The 27188-nt window shown below is 42.4% G+C and overlaps 2 protein-coding genes across 3 annotated transcripts; both read left to right on the top strand.

The window, feature by feature from the left end:
- Nucleotides 1-3880: 3880 nt before the first annotated feature.
- Nucleotides 3881-7629, top strand: zdhhc24 (zDHHC palmitoyltransferase 24). Of its 2 annotated transcripts, none has more exons than XM_076292241.1 (3): nucleotides 3881-4247; nucleotides 5332-5609; nucleotides 6796-7629. In XM_076292241.1, exons 2-3 carry the CDS (start codon nucleotides 5486-5488, stop codon nucleotides 7089-7091), a joined length of 420 nt encoding a protein of 139 aa, XP_076148356.1. In that variant the 5' UTR covers nucleotides 3881-4247; nucleotides 5332-5485; the 3' UTR covers nucleotides 7092-7629. The 2 variants fall into 2 exon arrangements, with proteins under 2 accessions (XP_076148356.1, XP_076148355.1); XM_076292240.1 differs by having other exon boundaries at nucleotides 3881-4752.
- A 533-nt stretch (nucleotides 7630-8162) lies between these two features.
- On the top strand, nucleotides 8163-26165 carry slc24a6a (solute carrier family 24 member 6a). Its single transcript, XM_076292772.1, has 17 exons — nucleotides 8163-8271; nucleotides 10281-10376; nucleotides 12478-12554; nucleotides 12905-12979; nucleotides 13207-13291; nucleotides 13616-13719; nucleotides 13870-13944; nucleotides 14033-14058; nucleotides 19149-19202; nucleotides 19535-19677; nucleotides 20106-20269; nucleotides 21482-21749; nucleotides 23958-24124; nucleotides 24494-24608; nucleotides 25428-25540; nucleotides 25695-25760; nucleotides 25906-26165. Exons 1-17 carry the CDS (start codon nucleotides 8163-8165, stop codon nucleotides 26014-26016), a joined length of 1848 nt encoding a protein of 615 aa, XP_076148887.1. The 3' UTR covers nucleotides 26017-26165.
- The last annotated feature ends 1023 nt before the right edge of the window (nucleotides 26166-27188 follow it).

The following is a 27188-nucleotide window of genomic DNA, read 5'->3' as shown; positions in this document are numbered from 1 at the left end:
CAACATGGTCTGAAGCTGCTTCTCTGCTAGCTTTTAGCTGCCCTGAATGTGACAAAACATCCTCATCCTCTTCCGCATCGTCCTCATCTTCATCCTCCTCCTCTGACTGTTCCTCTTGGGCTCCTTCTCCATTGTCCACCCTCTCTCCAATCGTCCGCTCATTCATTTGCTCTTCCTCATCTTCCTCATCTTCAGTCTCCAGCCTCTCATCTTCATCATCCTCACCTCCAGTAGCTATATCACTTCTGACACTTGGTCCCAAACTCTCCTCATTCTCCTCAGTCTCATCCTCTGTTTGCTCCTGGGGCCTCCCCTGAGTCTTGGTGGATATCATTGCACCTCTGATCCCTGATTGTTTTACTGAGGTTATATTAGCACTACTGTTCTCTCTCTGGGCTTTATTTTGTCCAGGTGTCCCATTTGTACTCTTACTCCTCCTGGATATTGATTGTGTCTGTTCCGCTGATTCCGATGGAGAATCCACTATGTTAGTGTTTTGTGATAAAACCTCATGCCTGAGATTTGGCACCAGACTTGCCTGAGACACTGCAGAAGACCTAAAACAACAACATAAAACTGTAAGTGTGATGGACTCTGGAGCTAAAATGGCATTGCATACCTAACACACACAGACACACAGACACGCGTGCACCCACACACACATAAACACACACACAAATACTGTATATCTATGATTATAAACAATGAATAAGCTCACTGCAGTGAAACAGTATCGTCTTTTTCCACCATGACCGATCTCTGTGGCCCTTTCCCTTCCTTTTGCTTATGTTTGTTCCTTCTGGAGCTACTGCTAGCTGCACTGCTTTCATCATCATCAGCACCTGAAAGACGTACTACAAAAAATAAAAAAAACACAGGGCTGTTGTTTTATACTAGAATACTAGAAGCAAAATTGTTGCAAAATTGTTGTCTCTAAGCAAAGAAGAGGCAGAAGTTGATCCCTTACCTGGTCTGGTGTCTAGCTCACAAGTTTGATCACTGGTCCCGTCATTCACTCCCATTCGATGCCCCCACCCTGGGCTGTGTCCCCGTCCGGGGCTCCTTGGTGGTTGAAAACTCTTGGGCCCTCGATCCTCTCCTCCACCTCCACTCCCTCCCTCCCCCATTCCCTGACTGGACGGGACGTCCTCTCCGCTGGGTCCAGGCATGCCCATCATGCGCCACACAGCAGGGTTGAGCATCGGGAGCCCAGCGGGGGGCCACGAGCCATACGGGTTGGGCTGAGCTTGAGGCGCAAGTCCCTCACCCACCCCTGCCCAGGACAGTGTGTATGGCGGATTCTCTCTCCGGTCGTCCTCCACAAATGGAGGCTCCTGCTGCACAGGAGCATATGTGTTATAGACTTCGCCTCTATGTGGTAAGTTAAAGGGTGGAGGGGGTATTCCATGCGAGCTATGGGCACCTCTGGGCTCTGTAATCATTTGGTCTGTCCTGGGTATGGGCTGATTGACTTGAGTAAGCCAAGTGTATGGCATCTGCGAGAAGCCAGTCGGACTGGAGCTGTTTTGGTTGATGAGTGCTTTTGGTTTGTTAGACCTTTCAGCCACATGGGTGTTTCGTGGTCTCTGCGTTGGGCCTGAGGATAAAGATGGAAAAATATACTGTAGATCATAACAGATTGCATGGAGGTCTTACCACAAATGTTGACTTTCTTACAGATCAATTGTTAGTATGGTGGCACTGTGCGCTTGGACATACCCTCCTGCCTCCTGTGGCTCTGAGAAGTGGATGGGACAGAGTAGCTAGCTGAATTAGAAGGAATGACCTCCGGGCTTTCGTCATCCATCCGTGTCATACATTCCCTCAGGTGCATCTCGAGCCGCTATGGCACATGAGAACAGTGAGTACCACATGGAGTATCTATTAATGTCTAATATCTATATTAATAATATATTATTAATGCCACCACATGACTGTTTAATTTGTTTAAATGGCTATGGAAACAAATAACAGTGATTAGGCTATTAAGTAGATTCCAGGGACAAAAAAATGTTATCTAGGCCTACACCTTGCGTTGGGTTGAAAATCGTTGTTCTTGTAGTTTTTGGCGCCACTGGGGATATAACTGCTCCAGGTGCCTTTCATACTCAACCTGAACAATAAAAAGCAAAAAGAGAACACAAAAACAAATTACTTCCACACAAAATCCACGTGTGAAGCAAACCAAACATCCCTACGCTCATTCCCCCGAAGTCCTCTGTGTAGGCTACTAACCCGTAAAGTGTTCATAGCAGCAGTGCGAGCCATGAGATCATTGATGGTGTCCTGGGCCCTGTGGAAATCCTGCAGCAGCTGCCGGTTGTAGATGTGGACTTGCCGTTCACGCTCGCTCACCTCCAGCCACCTGCATTGCAGTTTTGCAGCCCTGCTGCTACAGGAAGCCATACATAACAGAATTAAAAATCTACCACTTATAGCTGCTATAGATACAGAGACACACACACACACACACACACCATACAGAGACACACACACACACACACACACCATACAGAGACACACACACACACACACACAATCATAACATAATTAGCCTTAATAATCACTGATGGTGCATAGGGTACCCAGAGCAAAATGAGAGACGATTAAAGACATAATCCAATGAGATAGGTTGAAAATAGATTAATGCCACAATAAGGACAAGAAACACCCACTGGGAATCAAAAAGACTTGTCTCACATGTGCTGTTCATGCTGTACAGTTTCCAGGTTGCTCTGTAGCTCCATCCTTTTGTGTTCACTGGTGACATCACACACAGTCAGTCCATAAAAAGAAAAATGTTTTAACCAGAAGAGTGGAATTTCTAAATAATTTAAAGTCCTTCATGATCACATGGTTTCAGTGTAAAATGTGTTTTGTGGTCAAGTTATAAAATATGCAGAGGACATGGCTGGCAGATTTAAACTAATTTTATGGTCTACGCAGGTGTAATGTCTCTGGTGTTACCAGAAAGAAAAGGGCGACATCTTCTGGTACAAAATTGGTACTGCGGTTACTTTCATTTATTCCTGAAGATTTATAGGCTACAATGTCTTACTTGGAAAATTGGGAAGCAAACAGAAATGGTACCTTATGACTATAATTTGGCTTTGAATTATTACAAATAGCAGAGTGGGTTATGTCACATACAATAAGGTAGACCAACTATGTGCTTCTGAATGAACCGTTAGCCTAACGAGTGAATCCAGTTTGGACTGAATGAAAGAAAACCATCACGCCCTCACCTGTGATTCGGTTGTTCATGTCCATGCGTTCTTAAATGTCCACTATAATTGCCCTCCATACCGTTCTGGAGCCGAAATGTCATGTTCTCTGTCTCTACATTGCACCGAATTTAGCTAGTAGACTAGAGCAGCTATGGATTAAAAGAGGATTAGGGTTAGGATTACCTACTTTAAAGAACAGCCGTATAGAAAAGGAAAAGGGAACCAGACTCAAATGGTTCGGTTTTGGGGTTATTAGGCCTCATGAAAATGACATTTACAAGAGCAGACTAAACAAATAAAATAATAAACACGAAAGTAATAATAGTCATATTAACATTCCTATAGAAATTGGAATTTAGTTTATTTTAACTCCTAGACCAAAGTTTATTTTAACTCTTGAATTGCCAGGGCTAGGCTAATGCACCGTGATATTATGATGTAGGCCTAGGCTAGGCAACAACTGGCTCTTCATCTTTGTGGATAAGGAAAACGGCAACGCATACATTAATGTAATTCTTAATCAGTGGTTGCATAATGAGAGAGAGAGAACCGATTTACAATCATTTTAAATTCAACGAGATTTGGGATATTGCATACCGGAACTTAAAATCCCATCATCATTCAAAGGAGAACCATTCACAGTGTGACACCAAGGTTCCTAAAGAAATTCTACGATGCTGCTTTACTGCTAAAATATCAATTTAGTTTCTTAAATCGCAACTTCTTTCTTTGCTTGTCGTTTGGTACTTTTAATGTCAGAGGAAAGCACAGTAAATAGCCTTGTCAGTCTATGTCATTAGTATTGTAATAATGTTATTTGCTAAGTGTTATTAGTAGGTTTCGCGCTAGCTGGAGAATGCTAGATGGCTAACGTAACAAATAACGTCACCTAGCCAGCTGCTGTAGTAGTAGTAGGAACCAGGAAGTTGTGTAGTGTCAAGGCAACTAATAGTAGCTGTCATTCTTTTAATCAAGCCATAAGTGCCTTATAAAATCGTCGGAAATTATACTCCAAGTGTGGCAAGTATGATTTTAATACGATTTTAATGCGAGGAACGGAACCGGTTAGTCTGAAATATTTCGAAATCAATACCGGTCATTTAAAATCGTCCCGTTTACAAGCTCACTAGCTAGTAACTTAGGTCACCAGCGTCCACGCACGTGCTTTACAGCTTTATATATAATTTGTCTATTTGACAGACAGTTTGAACAGAATAAACATGGTAAGCCTGGGCACTAGACTTTGGTGTCAAATGGAAATGGTTTGTAAATATATGCCCATCGTGTTAAACACGGTGCTTGTCTTTTCCATCACTGCGGAAGTGAGCTACCTAGTCATTGTGGAAGCTCCACTTCAACCTGATGAGAAGAAAACTCAGTGGTCTACAATATGGAAGTCGATACATCTTTTTTGTCAGTATTTTATGCTTGGCAACATAACTTGGAACGCATGGTTGTTCGTGAATGCAAGCCCAAGCATTCGTGGAGTATTCCTTGGTGGAGAGGCCATGGGACAAGGCTGGAGGTAACCAGAATTGTATTAATCCTGTTGACAGTTGGGTAGAAACTCAATTCTTTATCTGTTGTCACGGTATTTTTGGACAGGAAACTGTATAATGCCTACTTTTGGTTTTGAGTTATGATGATTATGGAGGGAATTTCCTCTGTCACTGACAGGTGCACTAGGGCTTGCTTGTCCAGATGTCCATTATGTGGGCAGCCGTGGCCTACTGGTTCTTCGGACTTGTGACCGGAGGGTTGCTGTTTCGAACCCCGACCAGTAGGCACAGCTGAAGTGCCCTTAAGCAAGGCACCTAACCCCTCACTGCTCCCTCAGCGCCACTGTTGTTGCAGGGATTTAGCCGGGATTAGTGTGTGCTTCACCTCACTGTGTGTTCACTGTGTGCTGATTGTGTTTCACTAATTCACGGATTGGGATAAATGCAGAGACCAAATTTCCCTCACGGGATCAAATGAGTATATGTACTTATACTTACATTAAGTAGGCTAGGTTGTGAGGAACCCAAATGTTCCACTGTAGTGGTATGTCTTGTATTTGCCTGGTCTTTTCTTGTCAAATAATCTCACCTCTAATCACCAACAGGTTCTGCTATGCCTGTGAGACACACACGCCTCCAAGATGTTCACATTGCTATGACTGCAATGTCTGTGTCCTACGTCGTGACCATCACTGTGTGTTTTTCGGCCAGTGTGTGGGCTTCCGGAACTATCGCTACTTTTTTAGCTGCCTGCTCTTCATGTGGTCCGGCCTGCTGTATGCTGTGGTGATGAACGCCGAAGTTTTCATCGTCATCCTAAAGGAGGGGGTCACCTTTCACAGCATCATGCTCCTCTTAGTGCCCTGGATCATGCTAGTCTCAGGTGGGTGACCAGCAGAATATGTTGTGCTTAAAGCCTAGATTCAGTATCAAGACCATAATGATGATGGCAGTCTAGTACTGAATCTGTAGTACTCACTACTTACACATATACAGTTGGGGATAGTATATGGTTTCTTTCTTTTTTTTGACATTTCTTTTTGGGTATTTTTTTTGTTTAGCCCTTATTGATAGGACAGTGGAGAGGAGACAGGAAATGAGTAGAAGAGAGGAGTGGGATTGAAAAATGAGCTCAGGCCAGACCTGAACCTGGGTCCTTGTCACTGACGACTTGTATGTGGTATGGGATGCTGCCACTTGTGTCACCCATGTGTGTTTTATGTGATTTGTTATCATCAAAGGTGCTAGAGCGATATACACTTTATAACCTTTGGTTATCAGTATTATGCAATGGGCCCAGGATGAATTTCCATAATGTCATAGCCCCCACGAAGTTCAGAAGTGAATAAGAGAAGTGTATGTGTAAGCTATACGAGATGGAATTCCTATGTATATTCCGACGGAGTGTTGTCCAGGGCATGACAATGCCATGTGTTCTGGTAGTGATAATGTGGAGAGCAGGGAAGTGCAGGAAAGCCGCAGCTAGATTATTTGACAAACTCTGTACTTGGGACAGATATAAGCATATCGTCTTAGGTCACTCACCAATAAACTTGCCTAATTGGCAGTAAGTTGTACAGACATTGAGAATAGGGATTTACAATTGTGTTTTATCATGGTCCAATTACACAGTCATTGTAATCAACAGTAAACAAGATACTGTTATTTCCAGCACTTAAGTGGACATGTGCAAAGAGTAAAACAATGACTCCTTTGTAAAACTTTGATTACTTTGGGCCTGTTTACATTTGTTTTTAGAATGCGTCTTGGGTGATCCAATCACAAGTGGTCATCCAAGATATGGATGGTTTATACATGTACACATGGTTTATACATGTATTTAAGGTGTACAGCCAGAGATGTTGCTGACTGCCTGTGTTTAGATTTTGCGGGACACATCAGAACGCATTAGTGTTTACACTACAAAAGGTCAAATGCGTCAAGTGGTTTCACAATGCATCTTGGTGATTGTTTACACTTGTATTTAGAACTGACCGCTTGTGATGTGATCACCCAAGGTGCATTTTAAAAACAAATTTTAAAAAACACTACTTCCTATTTCCTTCCAGGTCAGGTGACAGCGCGGGCCTTTGCCTTTGCCTTCATCGCTGACACCTGTGTGGTGGGTTTCCTGCTGGTGGCCGGCTTCCTGTTCTTCCATGTTGCACTGATGCTGAGGGGCCAGACCACGCGCGAGTGGCACTCCAGTCGCCGGCCCTACAGCCTTGGAATTGTGGGCAACATTAGGGAGTGCCTGGGCACCCGGTGGTACCTGTGCTGGCTCTGCCCGCTCATCCCCTCTCCACTTCCTGGAGATGGCATTAATTTCAAGGTCACGGGGCCACTGGAACCAGTTAGGGGATAATGGGAGATGTTCTTCATGAGAGGGTTGAAGTGGAGGTGTGGGGATAAACTGGTGAATGCAGCTGATGGAGTTTTTTTTTTTACCCCTTTCTCAACAACCAGCACTAAAGAAAAAAAAAACTGTTTAAATTCAGCGAAGTGTACACTCATAACCTATTTAAGGTATTATTTGCCAAATCTGCCTCGGTTTTTTGGAAAGGAAATGTGCAGCTCTATATCTTCAGTGATTTATACATACAATTTTAACTAGGTGCCATTATGACAATTGCACTGTGGTCTTAAATGTATTTGGGCCTGTCTGGGAAGGATTGTCCTTAATGTTTCTTGATTTATTTTGTATCCTAATTGTCAGGGCAGGGCTTTAAGCATGTTCACTTTTGGTGTACGGTTTCTGTTTGTTTACATTTTTTAATGAATACTTCTGAGCACTTTTTGTTGATATTTTTGTCCACTCCTTGTCAATTTTCGAATGCATGAATGGGTTCAATATTTGAATGTCATTTTGAATCTAGTCACAAATAAACAGAAATCAGTATGGATTTGGTCGTGACGTATTTAGGTGTTCAGCTTCTGTGATTGCTAGCTGTGTGTAACGCACGACTTGAGCATACCAATAGCCCAGTCCCCTTTCGCACCCACGCGCTGCTGTTTAACTGAACGAGGTATCGGGAACGCACGGGAAACACCCTCTGAGGCGGAGACGTGTTGGAGGAGAAGAGGGTTAGTGGGGAAAATAGTGGTCTGAGGGAGTGTGTGTGAGCAGAATCGCGAAGGACTGGGAGGCGGACGGCATCTACTGTCTTTTGCGTTTCATTTTATTCCACAAAACGGTTGAAGCACTTTACCCTGGTAACACGCATGAATAGTAGGCTACACATCTGCAAATATGCTGCGTTGCGAATGAGATTATAGAAGCGGAGCAGATGATGCTGAGGCGACAGACGTGGTTGGAGACATAAACAATTTGATCTACCGGAGGATCTGGAGGAAAGCTTTAGGTTGAGTAGACAAGGAAAACAAGGCAGCCGCTGAGACCGACATGTTCTGAGAAGCGTTTGGCGCCGGCGGCGTGATGAAGGCAGCGTTTGGAGCCAGACGAAGGCGGCACTTAGGACGAGTCTGTTTCTGTGGGGCTGGATTGATCGCCTTCACCTGGCTTGCCCAAATACTTCAAGTAACAGGTGCGTTTTTAATTCTGGTAATGACTTCAGTTGTGCCGTTAAATTTGATCATCAATCATTTCACATCAAAACCTTTTTTTGTATTAGTTTGATTAGAAATTCAGTCTATTGCACTGCGTGGTGCAAGATCCATGCGCCCACCCCACACATCAATAGCAACGTCACCACTGGTGGCAGCCTGCTTTAATAACTTGACATGTTGAGAGTGACCATAAAACAATTGACAGGACCTCTGAGATGGTGCCTGCTATTGTTTTCTTGTCCTAGACAGACTGGGACTTTGGGTGCTATGTTTATAACACCACGTTTCAGTTCAGGTTACTGTTTCTTTACCTCTTTTCTTTCTTTTCTCTGCTCAATTAAGTAATTTCCACGGCATTACCTTATTACAAAACACAAGCTCTTTGACAGACTGACAATGCATAGGTTTTGTGAGACTAGCCTATTCTAAGAGAATCATCTGCTCTCAAATAATTCCATTCATTGTCCTTGATGTGCATACAACTTTAGTCACTGCAACCACTGATAATGCAATAACACACCTTCGCAGTTGAGATTACACACCTGTGACTCACCAAAACCTGAAAGTTCTCCTTTCATACAGTTCAGCAACATAACTGCCACATAGAAGGACTCACTTTAAAGGAACTCGTTAATAAAGTACCAGTGACACTCTTTGGGTTGGTCTTAAAACAGAGTAGTGGCGCTGCTGAGAACAGTGATAAAGGTATTGTAACAAGAGCCCTTATCTGTAAAGAGTGTTCTGTGGACACTGGAATGTTTAAGGACCCTGTCCATGCTTGGCCCTTGTGTAGTGATGGAGAAGTTGCCTAAATCTTCAGATTGGCCATCGGCTAAGATTGAAAATATTATGTGGCAGAATGAACTATAACATTTGCATAATCGTGTATATTTAGTCTCAGTAGTTCTTCTCACAACACCTGATTTTTGTGCTGTATATAAAATTATCTTATTCCATTGGAATGATGTAGACTATTTTTTATTCATTGGATTTCCCTTGAAAACACATAAGACAAAAGATAGGATAAAAAGCTGAACATTCATTAGCAGAAATTGCTTGAAATATATATTATGCAAGCAATAAAAATAGCTGTGTGACTCCTCACTGGATGATCAATCTGACAATGATAATAAAACAGATGTCTGCAATAAAAGTAACATTCTTCTCATCACCTTGAAGCACTTCTCCATCATTCTCACTAAATTGTTGAAGAATACTGAAGTCCTGTGGGAGATGCAGAAATAAAGTTTAATAAAATAAATTTAGTGGAAAAAAATAGAAGGGTGTCCCTTATAATTAATTTGCCATGTTTCTGGCCTGGATACAGTATATTTGCATATTAATGGTTTTCAGCCAAGTAGTCATTATTGGGTCAGTTAATATACTGCATGCATAAATTAAGCTCTTCATGCCATTATAAAAATACATGCTTACACCCGAACTTCAAGTTACATTTCAATGCATTTTATCATGTGGTTTCCACAAGTGTTCTCTCTGTCAAGAACAGCTGATTGCCATACTCTGTTCCAGCAGTTTGATTGGATGAAAAGTAAGACGTGTATCCAGACAGACATGTTAATCAGTAAGCTGTCAGCCAATTGAGGCTATTTTTGGGATGCTATTCGTTTACATATGCAAATGAGGGGCCATTTTAGCAAGTTGTTCTGGTTCCAACTTCCCTCCCTCCATTACATCATTGGATTTAAAGAGGGTTGTCATGGGAACCCAAAGCGAGAGGCTGTATAAAGATTTTACTCAAATAATGTGTTGAGAGGTGACACAAGTTCATGCTGTAAAGTGTGTTTAACTCCGTAAACTCCTTCACACTTTAGATTGATGTCTAACGATCACTATTTCAACGGCTATCAAATATTGTTATATTCCTATGTGTATACAGTTATCCTATTCCTATTCCATTTTAAATGTGCAGGTTTATCAGCAGTAGGTATCATAGCCGTTTCTCACCACTTTTCTTCAGAGTTCTCAGACCCCTCCACTGAGGGTGCCGACCCTGGGTGGTCTAGTAGGAGCCTTGCGGAGGAGAGCGTGGTAGAGAACCAGACCAGCGCCACACCGAGATCAGGTTTGGATTCTCTTTTCTACCCCAGTCTTCTTCTGACACAAAAATGTATACGTCTCCATGTTCATTTCTCTCAATCTATCTATTTTTCCATCCCTCTTCTGTTATTTTGTAAAAGAAACCAGACAGCTGGCTTCCACACAGTAAAGCGCCTTTGAGGCCCGTGTTCCTAGGCAACAGAATGCTTAATTTCGGAACAGAGGGAAGTCTGTTTTGAGCATTCAAAGCGTTGCACTTTAGAGAAATACGTCATTCCCTCCCTTTTTACCCCTTTGCTGATCAGGCTCGTAATCAGTGCATATCTACTACTTCTCTCTCGTTCTCTCTCTCGCTCGCTTTCTCTTACCCACTCTCTCTCAGTGTTTGAAAGCCTTGATTTGGTCAGTGATGTTGGCAGAGAGATTATGGTGCTGTTCTCCTCTGATCCTCGGCTGTGATGATTGGCTAAGATGACACAATGAGTGGAAGGCAGGCTTTGCAGAACAGCCACAATCAGCACAGAGAATCAGATGTAGTCCACACTGGGTTATCCAAAGAGTGGTATAGTGAAATACCATGGGTTCCATTTGGCAATGTGCCAAAAAAAGAGTACTTTTACATGTGTTTTTTCTCCATGAATTATTATTATATTAAAAAAATTCTTCTAGTTTTTTAGTTCTAGTTTTTTCTTTAGCCGCTGAATTTTTGAGTGGAAATACAAGGATCCGGAATGTCTGCTGGAATGACATAAGGTTGTCACACTGGGCACCAACAGTAATACATATTTATTTCTCTTTGTCAGTGATATGTTCTGACATTGTTCTGTGGCACGGCTGTTATTCCCCCATCTATTGAGAGGCTTTTTCTCTCAAACTAATCTGAAATTGGTTTTCAAGTGGGCCCTTCTGTATTGAACACCTCTTTTGGCGCAGCCCCCTGCTGTAGTTTCATACTGGAGACAGTCTTGCCTGCCTCGCTGAGCTCAGAGGAGTGTTTTAAATTGGCTCGAAGACTGGCCCAAGTCAGTCGGCACCGTAGTGTCCGCACTCAACAAAAAGCCTCTATACCAAAGCAGAGCAAAGAGGACATACTGAGAGGACAAGTGCCTCTCCTCCGACTTAAGCTCCACAGCAGCACAGTGGCTGATTGTCCCCAACAAAACGAATATACGGCAAATTCTCTGCCTGTTGTGGTTTCATACAGCTCACTGCATCGCATTCTCCAGCATCTACACAAAAACATGGCGTTCTCATTTCACATGACTTGTTGTGGAGCTGTTGAAGGGGACCAAACGTACATAGTTTCAGTGTTGTCCAGTGCCTGCTCTCCTCTTGGTGCCCTCTCCACACCCCTGTGCCAACTTCTTGAAGCTGCCCAGAACCTCCTTGGCCAGACGAGGACCTGACTGGGATAAAGAGCGAGGGTCACCATGGCAACAACCACATCAGACTGACTTGTCAGAAACCCTTAGCGGAAGATCGTTAGCCTACAGTGGAATCACACTGACAGGCAGACTGGAGGTCCAAATTGGTCCATGTAGAGTATGTGGGGGATGGGGTCGAGTGGTGGGGGGGGTCTTGAGGGATAAAGCGCTTTTTTTCAGACATTGTGGAAAAATGCAGGCAGTTATTTAACGAGGCACAAAAGATAGTGATGATGGATGGCCTCTTATTGTGAGCAAAATGTATTATGAGCCTTTATAGGTGATTGTAGATAAAGATTGTTACACAGACCTGTTGACAGGAGAAGATAAAATCTTCTTTATGACTTGAGTCTGGGAGTCTGGGGTGGACGTGTGAGAGTATTTTAAGATTACTTCCCGGTCTAATTTTCTCTGACCCAGAACAGCTCTCAACGGGCGTGTAATTTTAGGAGAACTGGCTAACGTCTGTAAGAGTCCAAACTGCAGGTGCTGAAAGGCAGAATTTAGAACCTACAATCACACTCTCCCAATTTTCCTAAAGCTCTCTTGCAGCCGTTCTTGTGGCCTGTGCTCTCTTACTGTGGTTGTAGCTAATGGTCTCTAATGTGGTACTCATCTTTCCTTTCTCTTCCGATTCTCACTTTCTCCTGTTCTCTCTCCCTCCCCCCATCTCCTATCTCCCTCCCCCTCTCTCTCTCTCAGCCATCCATGAGTTCCCTGAGGATGTCTTCACCAAGGAGCAGAGGAGGCATGGGGCACTGCTGCTGCATGCTCTCTGTGTGAGTGGTACACAACCCAAACCATATGAATGAATTATGAACCCATTAGTGTGAACAGTCATTAGTGTATGTGGACAGTGTCGCCAAATAAATGTACTGTGTAGTGAAATATTATAAAGCATCTTTGCACCAGCCAAACTGGTGCATGTTGAATTGTATAAAATACTTTGATGACAGGGCAAGGCCAGCATACTAATGGAATGTGGACCATATACAAATCCATAGCATTACTGGATACATGTTTACTGATAACTGGTATCACAAATGAAATGTACATACCCTGGGTGTGTATGTGTAACTGTTCACAGACTGTCATGTCTAGCTGACCATATTCCCTGTTTGTTTCACAGGTTGTCTACATGTTCTATGCCCTAGCAATCGTCTGTGATGTTTATTTTGTTCCTTCTCTGGAGAAAATCTCAGAGGTGAGATCTCCATTTCAGCACCTCTACCCTTCATCAAATATTTGCAAACATATGACGTACTTATGACATATTCACTAATCTCCCTCTCCTCCCCATGGGGTGACATTCTCTCTCTCTCTCTCTCTCTCTCTCTCTCTCCCCACCCCTCTCTCTCATCATCCCCCTGGTCTCATGAAGTTAAATGGCTGCTGTCATGACTAACTCTCCACACCCTGTTCCTGTCTCAGAATTTGCACCTCAGTGAGGATGTGGCAGGAGCCACCTTCATGGCTGCAGGAAGCTCCGCCCCTGAGCTCTTCACATCTCTGATTGGTTGGTGCGCTAATTCCAGATTTGAGTTGATGTATTACATGTCAAAAGTCAATAAATACATTCGAATACATATATTTGATTTGTTACCATAAATAAATATAGAGTTGTAGCTAACTTGTTATTACATCTTACATAATTATGTAGCCTGCTTACCGACCAAAGTGTATCATGAAGTAAAAAGGAAGGGGTCACCTTCCTGAAGTGAACTGGCTCTGTGTAAAAGTGGACTTCTGGAATTCTATGTGAAATCTACTAGAGGAGGGAGACCCTCGGGCAGCCAGCTGGCCTGCAGTGACGCTGTGCTCTGCCCTGTCCTGTCCTTAGGTGTGTTCATCACTAAAGGGGATGTGGGGGTGAGTACCATTGTGGGCTCTGCCGTCTTCAACATCTTGGTCATCATTGGAGTATGTGGGATCTTTGCTGGACAGGTAATGAGCGTTTTCTACTTGTAGATGTTTTAAACGTGAATAACGTGAACGTTTAATACACTGCATATGTAGGCTAATATACTTTCTTTACAGCATGCCTTGACTCAATGCAAAGTGCTAGTGTTACTTTCAGACTTATTGTCCCAACAGACCATCTGTCTCACCTGGTGGCCACTCTTCCGGGATTCCATCTATTACATTTTCTCAGTGCTGGCCTTGATTCTGGTGAGACATCTTGGGATATTAAAATGTTTCTTTTTAGATTAAATATTTCCTAAATGGGTTAAGAGTAATGTATAACTTCTTATTGCAGATAATATATGATGAGAAGGTAATCTGGTAAGTGTTGCCATTTTTTTATGACTGTATCTTCCAGACAATGATAATAGCTGGGCTTCCTTTCAGCCTATTTGTATATTCTACACATACTGTATTCATGAAAAGCTGGCTGAAGAAAACGTGCATATGTACAGTATATGTTTTCATCTACAGTGTTTTGCAAATTGAAAAAAGTGAATTTTCCTGATCAAGGGAAGAGTTCTGAACCAGAATCATGTAGAAATGTACCAAATGTGAATATATAAATTGTTTCCATCTACTTTAATCACCAATCACCACTTGCAAGTCAAGAGTGTGTAATGATCTATTTTCTGATGGTCTTTGGTAGGTGTTGACTGATATTTTGTAGTGCAAGATGTCCTTTATTTTTTATTTTATTTTTATTAATGTTTTTGGCAGACAGCAGAACATACAGAGAATAGACATCAGGTGAAAATAACATACAGTCAGTTCCCTGTCTTTTTTTTTTTGATAAAGCAATAAAAAACAAACAAGAACAAAGTGCCTACAAACTTACATTAACATAGACCTCTGAGTATATCAAACAGTTACATCCAATATAATACCAGTATCAGTTATCTATCTAAGCAGACATATAATAAATAATTCAGAAAGGGGCCCAGACCTGATTGAAGATATCTTCTCTCCCCCTGACGCTGAAAGTTACCCGCTCATATAAAGCCATTTTGGTCATTAGCTCAATCCATTCCTTAAAACTACAAAACTCAGATGACTTCCAATGCCTCAATATTATCCTACATCCTGTTATGGTTGCAAGTCATACCCATAGCCTCTGTCTTTCAGTTAGATTAATGTTATCTGGTAACAGACCCAAGATACATAAAGCTGGAGACTTCAAGAGATTAAGTTGAAAAAGACCATTCAAGAGAGTAATAATCCCATCCCACAGGCGATAATTTTTTCCACAGTCATATAGCATATGAACTAAAGTCCCAGTTTCTTTCTGACATTTCCAACAGGTGTCCCTGTCTTCTAATTTCAGTTTGGCGAGTTTACTAGGGGTCCAATAACTTCTGTGGAGTAATTTATATTGGATAAGCTGTGTTTCCCACGAACAAGTGTACCAGGAAGCAACAAGCTTCTTCCAGCCATCTTCTGGAATCTGAGTTCCGAAGTCTTACACCCAGCATAGTCTCAACCCCTCCAAATTGGGCGATCGCACCTCTCTGATGATCTCATAAAATTTAGATGCTCTATTACTACTACTATTATTGCCAGCTATTAGGAATAGTTCCTGGATACTAGATGGAGGGTCTGGGGTAGTGTGTAACATAGCTTAGATACAGTCTCTAACTTGTAAAAATTCCCTTTGATTAAGATTAAATTCTTGTCTGATTTCAATGAATGATTTGATACCATTTTGACCAAATAGATCCCCGAGCTGATTAATTCCGGAGCTGACCCACGCATCCCACATAAATGGTTTCTTACCTATTAATAGTTTTTTTATTCCACCAAATGGAGGCTTTAGCGGTAAAATAAGGATTGGTAATAATTAATTGGTGAGATCTCAACCAAGTCTCTTGTACAAAAGCCAAAACTGGATCTTTAAAGGGTACCGGCCTTCCTGTCTGAGTGAGGAAGGCCTCTAAAGATGTAGGAGCCACAAGCTCCTCTTCGACTTTACCCATGACGGCCTCTGCTCAGGAGAGTTATTTATCTTATGTAACTGGGAGCAGGGATGGATTACTGCACGGGCCTACCGGGCCCAGGCCCAGGGGCCCAAGAGGTCAGGGGGCCCTGAAGCCCAAGCCTTTGCATAGAATCATTGCCTCAATATCTACAAATCAGGATGTAGGCTATGAATCTGATTGAATTTAGTATTGGCCATCCCCAAAATGCACCAAAATACAGGAAATCACATTAAACAAATTAAAAATTTTCTGGCGGAGGACCCCCAAACCCCCCCTCCCACATATGCGACTATTAGTGAGGGGCCCTTAATACATCTGGGCCCAGGGGCCCGAAGGTTTATAATCTGCCCATGACTGGGAGAGAGAAAATGCATAATGATACCAGTCCACCTTAGACAATGCTAAACCACCACTATCTTTAGCAGCATATAATTTGGACCGATTGAAAGCTGGCTTTTTGCCTGCCCACACATAACCCTCTACAACTGTATTATAAAGCTTAAACAAGTTTTGCGGAAATGTTAAGGGTAGCATATACAAAATATACTGGATCTTGGGGGAAATAATCATTTTAACCAGATTAATTCTGCCCAATAAGGATAAATTCATTTTTACCCAATTCTGCAAAAGAGGCTGAATATTTTGAATCACTGGAGAAATATTCACTTGCATTAAATTATCCAATCCAGGTGTCAGTTTAATCCCTAAGTACGTCAAACCCGCAGGCATCCACTTAAATTGCCATGTATTTCTAATAGCTGGGGGACATTTTTTCGAAAGAGGCATGGCCTCTGATTTTGACCAATTAATTGTGTAGCCAGAAATGTCAGAAAATGAATCACTAATTGAGGAGATGGCAGGTACTGCCACGTCTGGATTACTTGAGATCAAAAGAATGTCATCCGCATACAAAAAAAGTTTGTGTTCTTCCTGGCCCATATGTACACCTTGGATGCATTTACATTCACGCAATGCAATTGCAAGAGGTTCCAGAAATAGGGCAACAATGAGAGGTGATAAAGGAGAACCTTGTCTAGTGCCACGACTAAGATTAAAAGATGGTGACATTATCCCATTGGTAAGAACAGTAGCCATTGGATCTGTGTATACTAACTGCAACCACTGCATAAAGGACGGACCAAAGCCAAACCTCTTCAATGTATAAAACAGAAAGGCGTACTCAACTTTGTCAAACGCCTTCTCCTCATCTAGGGAGAAGGCAACAACAGGATCTAAGTTATTTCTGCTCTTCAAAAAAATATGTAATATCCTGCGTAGATTGTCAGCTGAGCATCTACTTTTAACTAGGGATGCACCGAATCCAGATTTTTGGGGTTCGGCCGAATACCGAATCCACTGGTTAAGATTCTGCCGAATCCGAAACCGAATCCTACTCCATCCTCAGTCCATTAACACAGTAAGCACATTTATGAAGTAAATAACATCCACAGCAGTGTATATTTAATTTTATTTTAACTGTAAAAAAGGCAACATTAGGCCAGGATGACTATTTTGACAATTAGGCCATCTCAAGATCCAACCAATAGCCTATACAAAATATGAGTATTAATCCCATAAAGTACAAAGTACAAACCAAAGTGCAACCAAGTAGGCTACAAACCAAAATCTTTCAGTTTTCACCAAAGTGCAACAATGCAAATAAAAGTTTTTTTTTTAAATCAAAATGTTTGGTGACTAGCTAATGGTTGGCTATTGAACAATTACTCAAAAAACTGCTGTTGTTTTGGTTGGAACAGCTAAACTACGATTAACAGTAGCCAAATATAACACAAAATTGTAGGCCTAATCACACACCTATAACCGTAACCTGTAGGCTAACCTCAACCTCTTACATGAAATGAATGTTCCCTTTCAGGAAAACAAGACGCTCGGCATTAAGAGGTGACAGCCGGATGCACAACTCGTATTCTTTCGAATGTTTCATACGCAAATGTTTTAACAGCGGCGATGTTATGTACTGTTTAGGGTCCTTACCACCACGAGACAAAACGGCATTGCAAATTGAACATGTAGCTCGACTAGAATCACCTTCTTTGGACTGAAAGTACTGCCAAACAACACTTTTTCTGCTCACGAGTTCCATTTTCACTTTCTCACTCACACAGCCTGAGCTACTGCATTCGAACGGGCCACCTACGTAAACACCTTCCTATAATCAACGGCGGCGTCATGACGTCGACCAGCGTAGCGCGCATAGTGTAAGCGTAGGGTTCGGTTCGGTGGGGGAAAATTCTAAGGTTCGGCAGAAACCGAACCCCGTCAAAAAATCCAATATTCGGCCGAATCCGAAACCGAATCCTGGATTCGGTGCATCCCTACTTTTAACAAATCCAACCTGGTCCCTATGCACCAAACTGGGAAGCACCTTCTCAAGTCTAGCAGCAAGTATCTTAGAAATATTTTTTTCATCTACATTAATTAACGAAATTGGACGATAATTTCCACAATATTGTGGGTCTTTCCCTTTCTTATGTAGTAATGTAATCACTGCTGACCTCATACTAGGTGGCAACCTAGTAAGGCATCTTGATAGACTGCTAATAGTCTTGGAGCCAGATCGTCTACAAAAGACGGGTAGAAATCTGATAGAATTCCATCATTGCCAGGAGCCTTACCCAACCTAAGAGTATTAATTGCCTGCCTAACTTCCGTTAATGTGATCTCTCCCTCCAGTGAATTTCTTTGAACGTCAGTCAGACTAGGAGTTTTAATAGATGAAAAGAAATCTGACAGCCTCAGTTCCTCGACCGGCCCATTAGAGGTATATAGCTCTTCATAGAATTTAGTAAAAACATCATTAATTTCCTTTTTATTGGTGGTCAACTTATTATTATTATCAAATATAGAGGGAATTAAATTACTAGATTGTATCTGTCTAACCCTATGTGCCAACATTTTGCCTGTTCTCTCACCTTGTTCAAAATATTTCTGATTCAAACAGAACATTGCATATTCAACTTTTTTCTGCAATAAGCTGTTCAGCTCAAATTTATTATTATTAAAGCTTAATTAATTTATTCCATATTTCCCTCTCAGGATGTTGTGTGTGTTGTCTCTCAAGTACCTTAATGTCCTGTTCTAATTTCAACAATGTATCCCTCTGAGCTTTTTTGATCGAGGAGCTATACTGAATAAGACGACCCCTTACATAAGCCTTAAAAGCATCCCAGGTTATTCCAACGTCATCTATAGAACCTTCATTGAAAACCCAAAAGTCATTCATTATTATTCTTATATATTCACAATAACCCTTGTTTTGTAATAGCGAGTTGTTTAGACGCCACCTAAGTAAAGGTTTCACTCCTTCTCTGCTAGATAAGACAAACTCTATAGGGGCATGGTCAGTTACAACTATGTTACCAATGGAGGACCCAATAGTTTGACGATGTCCTTTATTTTTCAAAACTTTTGCAGGTGGGAGACTCTTCTCCTTATTTCTATGTATGGAATCTATATCCTTATTATGAAGTGAGTGAACCTTTCCATACTGCATTTGAGAACATAGTTGTTTTTCTTTTCTAACTTTATACCTGCATGACCTAATTGATCCAAAATGATATTCATATTCATTTAGATGAAAGGTATTGGTTTCATAATATGTCTTTTCCAATTTTGTAAACGTTCCTGTCTGTCTGTGATCCTGTGTGTGTGGATGTGTAATTGTGTGTGCGTTTGTGTTTTTATGTTTGTGTTTGTGTGTGTGTGTGTGTGTGTGTTTGTGTCTGTGTCTGTGTCTGTGTCTGTGTCTGTGTCTGTGTCTGTGTGTGTGTGTGTGTGTGTGATTGTGTGTGATGGTGCAGGTTTAACAGTCAGATCTGGGCCTGGGTGGAGCAGCACTGTGGGGGTCCGGGGCAGCCGTGCCTGCTCAGCAGCCTGCGCAGAGACGGAGCCGTGGGAGAGGCAGGCCCACACAGCGACACCTCCATGATTCTGCTCAAGAAAGGTCAGTCATTACCCCTCTGCTTGCTGTGTGTGTGTGTGTGTGTGTGTGTGTGTGTGTGTGTGTGTGTGTGTGGGGGGGGGGGGGGCTACAAAACGAAACGAAAGAGAGAAGTACAAAAAAGTGAAGAAAGAATCAAACAGTGAGGCTTCCTGCAGGGTGTCTTCATTTCCACTGTTTTCTTGGTTTTGCAGACTGAACTATTCCTCTCTGACATGACTTGACACTGAGTTTGGCTTGTACGTTTGTGCACTGATCTAGCAATTCACCTGCAAAAAACCTTCCAAACCTTCTACCTTCCATTTCCCCTCTTGCGAATGCCAGTTCATCTTTCTTCTTCTTGAATTTCTTCCTTGTTTATTCTCTTTACTTCTATTTCTTACTTTCTCTCTCTCTCTCTCTCTCTCTCTCTCTCTCTCTCTCTCTCTCAGGCCAGAGTCCAGTGAAGGAGTCTCCGGTGGTGATGGTGGACGAGATGCTGAGCCAACACCCGCACACCTTCTCCTTCTCTGAGGCAAGCCTCCGTATCATGATCACGCCACACTTCTCCCCCCGCACGCGCCTCAGCATGGCCGGACGCATGCTCATCACCGAGGTAACGGCTAGCGGCTCACGTTCGCTCGCTATTCCATTGCAAAAACCCCACCGCCCCTGTCCGAGCGCTCTCAGCTTCACCTGGTCCAGCCGCGTTTGAAGAGTTCTCTCCTGTCTAATGATGCCTCGGAGGTGTAGTCTGTTTTGAGGATCAAAGACAGGGAGAAGGTGGTGTTTCGAGTGTCTGTGATGGTGATAGGGAGGAGAGCCGTGGACTCCTGCTGTCTGGGTCTGGCTGTCTGTCTCCTGCAGATCAAAAGCCACATATAGCCATATGGAGAGAAACAGGCCTTTGAAAGATCACTTCTCCTCATGCCATCCTGAATGCAGAATGAAAATAATGAACGAATGAATGCATGGATAGATAGATGAATGAATGAAAATGATGAATTGATGGAGGGAGGGGGATGAATGGTGAATGAAAATGGTGCTTGGTTGGAGGTATGAATGAATGAAAATGATGGATGAGTGAGTGAATGAAAGAATGCTGCTTGACTGTAGTTGGTACCCGTCACCACAGCCCTCCTCTGCGTACTGCTATGGAGACTAGTGGGAGCAGAGGGACGTGCTGGTCCTCCCTTGCCTGTGCTCAGGGGGGCATGTTCTCGTGCTGGTCCTCCCTTGCCTGTGCTCAGGGGGGCATGTTCTCGTGCTGGTCCTCCCTTGCCTGTGCTCAGGGGGGCATGTTCTCGTGCTGGTCCTCCCTTGCCTGTGTTCAGGGGGGCATGTTTTTGTGTCGTGCTCACTGCATTGCGCTGTTTGCCGTGCGGTTTCATGTCCCATGAGCTCCATGCCGCTGCTGTCTGAGCTGCTGTCATGCTTTACTGCATGCAGGTTCCCAGCGCTTGCTCCGCACGGGGGTTTGGTGCCCACAGAAGTAGGCCATTTTTGTTTCCTCTGTGCTTCCTCCCGTGTTTTTGTTTACTCCCTCTTCATCCTGACTGTTTACTCCCTCTTCATCCTGACTGTTTACAGATGCGGTCCTTTCTCACTCGACCACCTCTTGTTACTCTTTATGCACACGACCCTCTTCTCTTTACTCCTTGATCTCTGCCTCTGTCTATCTCCTACTCTCTCTCTCTCTCTCTTTCTCTTTCTTTTTTCTCCACCCTTTGCTATCTTCTCTCTTCTCCCTGTGTCTATCTCTCTCTCTCTCTCTCTTTCTCTCTCTCTCTTCCTCGTTGTCTGATGTCTGTCCATGCTGGTCTGACAGAGGCAGAGGTTGATCAGGAACAGCAGTGGTGGAGTCGGGGACACCCCGGGCTGCGATGGCCCCGGGGCGGAGGGGGTTCCCTGGGCAGTGGAGAACGGGACCACCCTGGAGAGCGAGCGGACGCCCCTGGAGGACCCCCGAGAGAAGGGAGAAGACAGTGGGGGGCCAGAGGGGGCCCTGAATGTGGTCGACGCACAGCCCAAAGATGATGAGGAGGAGGAGGAGGAAGAGGAGAAAGCACAGCCATTCCGGCCCTTGACCCTGCCAGGTGGGGCTAATAGCTTAAACATGGGGCTTTTTATATGTTAACTTATTCGTAAATGAGTGCTCTTGTCCTTTTTAACCTTGCTGATAAATATTAATAGCTGGCCCTTTCAGGAAATTATTCAGGCACTGGATTTTTTAAAGACTGATCATCCAATGATTGTCTGCATTTCAGACGAACTGGAACTTTTAAAAAGTCAGAATTCGAGTATTGTTTTGCTGTTGGGTCCTAGGCCACGTTGACCTGTCTGGTAACGAGCAAGCAGACATTGCTGCCAAGAGAGCCCTCAATGAAGAAATCCCTGAATGTCAAATCCCTACCTCAGACCTCAGACCTGTATCGACCTCCTATATCTCTAATAAGTGGCAAACGGAATGGGATGAATGTTTTAACAACAACATATGTGAAATTAACCCTACTGTCAAATACAGATTATTATTTTCTTTTCAAACAAGACATGTTCAAAGGTGCTGTATGGACATTTAAGGCTTACCCTTCATTTTATATTAAAGGGTCAAGAACTCCCATCATGTCAATATTGTAGTATGCCCTTGTCAGTGAAGCGTTCTCCAGTGAAGCTATGGGGTACACAAACCAGAGGATTGTTGTGTTATGCATTCGCCAGTAGGTGGTGGGAACACGTTTGATATAGTCAGTGTACCCCATAGCTTTGTTTTGGTTTACAATGGCTGCCGTGAGAATAAGGCAAATTTATTTATTTTACCTTATTAAGATCTGAGTACCACAAGACAGTGATTTTAATGTCAAAGTACTTGACACTATGACATTTTATTTGTTTGTGTTAATCACTTATATTGTTTTATTATAACTTTTTGCCATGATAGACATAGATGCTGATATGGCATTGAACTAAAATTACTTAAAATTACTACTAGTACTAGGCCTACTACTACTACTACTCAGGAAATTAGATAATGATTGATTCCAGAGTCCACTTCTTGTCCCATCAGAAGAGCTCTCAAGTCTCAAGTAGAGGACTAGCAGACAAGGAGCTTTAATGATTGAAAGAATGTTGAATGGAGATGGTTCAATGATGGAGCTTTTTTACTGGCCACAAAATACATGTAATCAGTGAAGGATGTTATTTATAAGGACAATATCTGACTAGCTTTACTGATAGATGGATAAATCCAATCTCTTAATCTCAAGGAACTGCACCAACAGCAAGCTTTATGTAGATATTTGGCTGTGGTTCAGTAACTATGATTTGCCTTTTCAATCCTTTCCCCTCTCAATCTACTGATGGCTGTGCCTGTGGTGGCAGAGAGCCACAATAGTAGTTCTTGATTTTTTAAAGCACTTCTGAAAAAATGGAGGCAAGCAAATCAGCTTAATTCCTTTTCCTTAAGAGTTTGCTTTCTTATGTGCCTGTATGCCATTACAACAGCTTCTGAATAGAAATGGATTTAAGGGACCACAAATGAATGTGGTGACCATCTTGACAAGGGGGTTGAGGGGGGGTTCAGTATGCCAGGCGTGGACTGACTACGAGGCCTTCTTCACATATCATTTCCAGAACAAATGTAATTTTCAATGAAAACAGACATTTCAGGATTAGGTATGGCAGGGTTATAGTATAGAATACTTTTTAAAGCACTTCTGAAAAAATGGAGGCAAGCAAATCAGCTTAATTCCTTTTCCTTAAGAGTTTGCTTTCTTATGTGCCTGTATGTGGTGACCATCTTGACAAGGGGGTTGAGGGGGGGTTCAGTATGCCAGGCGTGGACTGACTACGAGGCCTTCTTCACATATCATTTCCAGAACAAATGTAATTTTCAATGAAAACAGACATTTCAGGATTAGGTATGGCAGGGTTATAGTTGTTCAAAGTTTAGGTCAGTAGCACATTTGGTTAGAATCTAAGTATTAAACAATGTAATATCTACCAGCACTGTCTATAAATATCGTTGTAACAGGGGACCCATCTTATGAGAAAGATCTAATTGAGCCTAAATTGACCTATTCAGCTTTAATGGAAGTTAGGTCTAAGGAACTATTAGATTTGAAAAAGTAATTCTCTATTTAAGTCCCGTAATGAATAATGTCATATGGCAGCTGATACTATACAGCATGTTAATACAGCGTGTTGATATCAAAGGCATCTTTGACACAATTGACACAGTGCTCTTCAACAAGTACTGTCTTTGAGCATCGACTCCAGACTGATGTGATTACCGTTTCTGTCCACAGAGGGGCGCTGCGAGCGGGTGAAGTGGCTCCTCTCCTGGCCCCTGAGCTTCCTGCTTTACTGCACTGTGCCTAACTGTGTGCTCCCGCGCTGGGAGCGCTGGTTCATGGTCACCTTTGTGGCCTCCACCCTCTGGATAGCCATTTTCTCCTACCTCATGGTCTGGATGGTGAGGCCCCCGACATTCATATGGACATTCGTACATTACGAGGTCACTGCATTTTCCATTAGACTGGACAGGCTAGTGCAGCCCCCTAAAAAAACATCTATATTACGCCGAGGGGCTCATGCATATTTTAAAATGCTAAATTTTTAAACATCTGCACAGTGACCACATGTGTGGAGAGGAGACCTACAGTATTTGGCTCATCTCAAAATACATGCTTGGCAAATGTCTGCAATGATAGAAGCAGTGTGTAAGTCAGACTTATTGTGTATTGGGGAGGAAAAGAAACGCATGCAGTGTTGTTTGGGAGTGATGGTGACTCACGTTGTGTTGCGCTGTGAGCGACCTGTTCTCGTCTGTGTGTGTCCTCAGGTCACCATTATCAGCTTCACGCTGAATATTCCTGTGGTTGTCATGGGGATCTCGTTCTTGGCGGCAGGCACAAGCGTTCCTGACTGCATCGCCAGTCTCATAGTTGCCCGACAAGGTGTTGTAACTTTCATCATGCGCACACACACACACACACACACACACACACACACACACACACACACACACACACACACACACACACACACACACACACACTTCTTTTCCAGTTTCTTCCCGCCTCAGCATTGGTATGGGCTGTGTCATATTGTGATCCCTTTTCAATTTCTTGTTCATTAGTAATAGATTTTCCATCCAGTTTAGCACTTGAGGGCATAGCATTAGACTTAATTAATCAGGACAACATTTAGTGTACTCTTACCATCAAACACCAAAAGATTAAATCAGCACAGCAGCTCTATTTATCCGTCTTAGACATTTATAGAAAGGCAGCACAGTACTTGGATAGCTCACTGTAGGCACTCTGTTAAAGATACAGTAGGCTGTCTGTCTAATGAACTGCAAAATGCCTGTTACATATCCCTGTGAGTTCATTCGAATCATGCCACCTTAATTTGTTAACTCTGATTCACCAACAGATTTGAGGACAAAAGTATGCATCCACTAGTTAAAAAGGGCTATCCGTAGTAGATAGATACTTTATTGATCCCTAGGGGAAATTCAAGGTCACAGTAGCATACAGACAACATACACACACACATTCACTAACAGCAGAAAAAGTAATTAAAAGTATATAATATAAAAAAACACAACTAAGCAATAAGGACTGTAGAAGATAAAAAATATACTAAACATACTAAATATACTAAAATACAAACTATTGAGGATGAGGATTAATTGGGATGCCAGAGCAGTATTTGCCTTTTGCAGCCAAGCTGTAGCTGCACAATGAGTCCTGAATGTGTCCTGTACTCAGGTATGGGGGACATGGCCGTATCCAACTCCATTGGCAGTAACATTTTTGACATCCTTCTGGGACTCGGTTTCCCATGGTTCCTGCGCACTCTGGTGGTGAACTATGGCTCTGTTGTAAGTGCAGTTCCTTCTTTTCCCTTCTCTCCCCCTCTCACCTCTCCTCTCCTAACCTTACAACCCATGAGAGCATCCCTGTGTGTCTTGTTATATTTACCTCCACCTAAAGATTCAGGCCTTTGATTGAGTTGCTTTTTCATGTTTCCACCAGGTGTATATTAACAGTAAGGGGCTGGTGTACTCTGTCATTTTACTCCTGGCTTCTGTGTTTCTCACTGTAAGTATGAGCTTCCTTGTTACCGTAGTCAGTGCATTAACATCTCTGTCGGCTCCATTGTTACTGGTTTAACTCTGAATGAAGAGGCGGGTTTAGCCGTTCCTTGTCCTTGTTCCTTTACCCTGTTGTCTTTCTCTGGCTGCAGGTTCTCTGTGTGCATCTGAACCACTGGAAACTGGACCGGCGCCTGGGCCTGGGCCTGATGTTCCTCTACGCCATCTTCCTCCTCTGCTCCATCTGCTTTGAGAAGATTTAGCCATCACACTTTCGGTTCCCAAAACCCGATTCCTCACTTGCACACTTCCTCTCTCTTTGGTCTTATAGTCTTTCAAATATCCTGATGTATGTGAGAAACATGCTACTCCAGCATGACCTCAGATCTGAGTGGAATTAAGAAAAGATTATTCAGATTTAGTCTGAATTCCTCATTCATTTGATTTACACCAAACTTCTTATGCGGGATCACTTGCAGCTTCTCTCTTTAACAAAACTATTCTGTTGATTTTTCCATGTAAAGAAATGACACTACTTCAGCCATTTATGGTAGACATTTGTTTCATTTGTACTTTTATTGATCTGGAACATTAGAAATTGAAATGATATTAATGGACGAAACGACATTACTGAATCATGACACTGATGAAAACACTAAACAGGTTATTTATTTGTTACTCATTTTGGATAAACAGGAAATCATCCAAAGCATAGGTGGCCTACCTCTGTGATATGGACTGGTGACTTGAAGGACTGCATGTCTTTATGAAAGTGTAAAGACTTAACCGGAATAGACCATTTTTGTTTATATTAGTGTTTTTATTTACTGTGGTAGCTTAATGGTGTTGTACAGAGCAAAACATAACTGCCCAATACATATAATTATATTTTAGATAAATATAAATGCAATTGTTTGAGGTTGCGTTTCTTTGAAGTTTATCCTGTGTGGCAGGTTTAATTAAATTACTGTGCACAGGACACACTGTGTGTTTACAAAAATCAAAGCACAGTATGCCTGTATATTTTATTATTATCTGACATATTGATTACCCTGACCTTAACGTAACCAACACAACCCCTCTGCGTAGCTTTTCTTAAACTGAAGCGAGACAGTATTTAGTTGTAGATGTGGTGAATCTGAACACTAAGTTATGCCAGTTTTCCAGTGTGCTGTCTGAATGGGGTTTTCTGATTTTATGGCGATACATGTTTATTTATTTGAGTTTATGTTTAGTCAAGGGGGGCAAAAAGGATAGAAAAAATGGTTCTCTATTAGCTGAGAGTGTATAGGCCCAGTACCTGTCCTTAGTGAATTATTATCACAAATATTTGGATTATTGCCTATACCATTTGTAATTTTAGTATGAATTCATGTTTGTATACATTTCCATTGTCTTTAGACATTGACATTTCTTGGGCACTTTAGACACATCA

Source organism: Alosa pseudoharengus, unplaced genomic scaffold (genome assembly GCF_046254945.1).
Source record: "Alosa pseudoharengus isolate Yale_2024_CS ecotype anadromous, Long Island Sound unplaced genomic scaffold, YU_APseudo_1.1 YU_APseudo_1.1_scf_19, whole genome shotgun sequence".
Classification (NCBI taxonomy): Eukaryota; Metazoa; Chordata; class Actinopteri; order Clupeiformes; family Clupeidae; genus Alosa; species Alosa pseudoharengus.
Note: the sequence above shows the minus strand (reverse complement) of the source record. Positions and strands in the feature narration are given on the sequence as shown.

Coding starts and splice junctions, on each gene's coding strand:
- slc24a6a (XM_076292772.1), top strand. CDS start 8,163: ATGAAGGCAGCGTTTGGAGCCAGACGAAGGCGGCACTTAGGACGAGTC. Junction 8,272..10,280: donor CCAAATACTTCAAGTAACAG/GTGCGTTTTTAA, acceptor CAGAGTTCTCAG/ACCCCTCCACTGAGGGTGCC. Junction 13,292..13,615: donor GCTCTTCACATCTCTGATTG/GTTGGTGCGCTA, acceptor TCCTGTCCTTAG/GTGTGTTCATCACTAAAGGG.
- zdhhc24 (XM_076292240.1), top strand. CDS start 4,448: ATGGTAAGCCTGGGCACTAGACTTTGGTGTCAAATGGAAATGGTTTGT. Junction 4,753..5,331: donor GCCATGGGACAAGGCTGGAG/GTAACCAGAATT, acceptor AATCACCAACAG/GTTCTGCTATGCCTGTGAGA. Junction 5,610..6,795: donor CTGGATCATGCTAGTCTCAG/GTGGGTGACCAG, acceptor ATTTCCTTCCAG/GTCAGGTGACAGCGCGGGCC.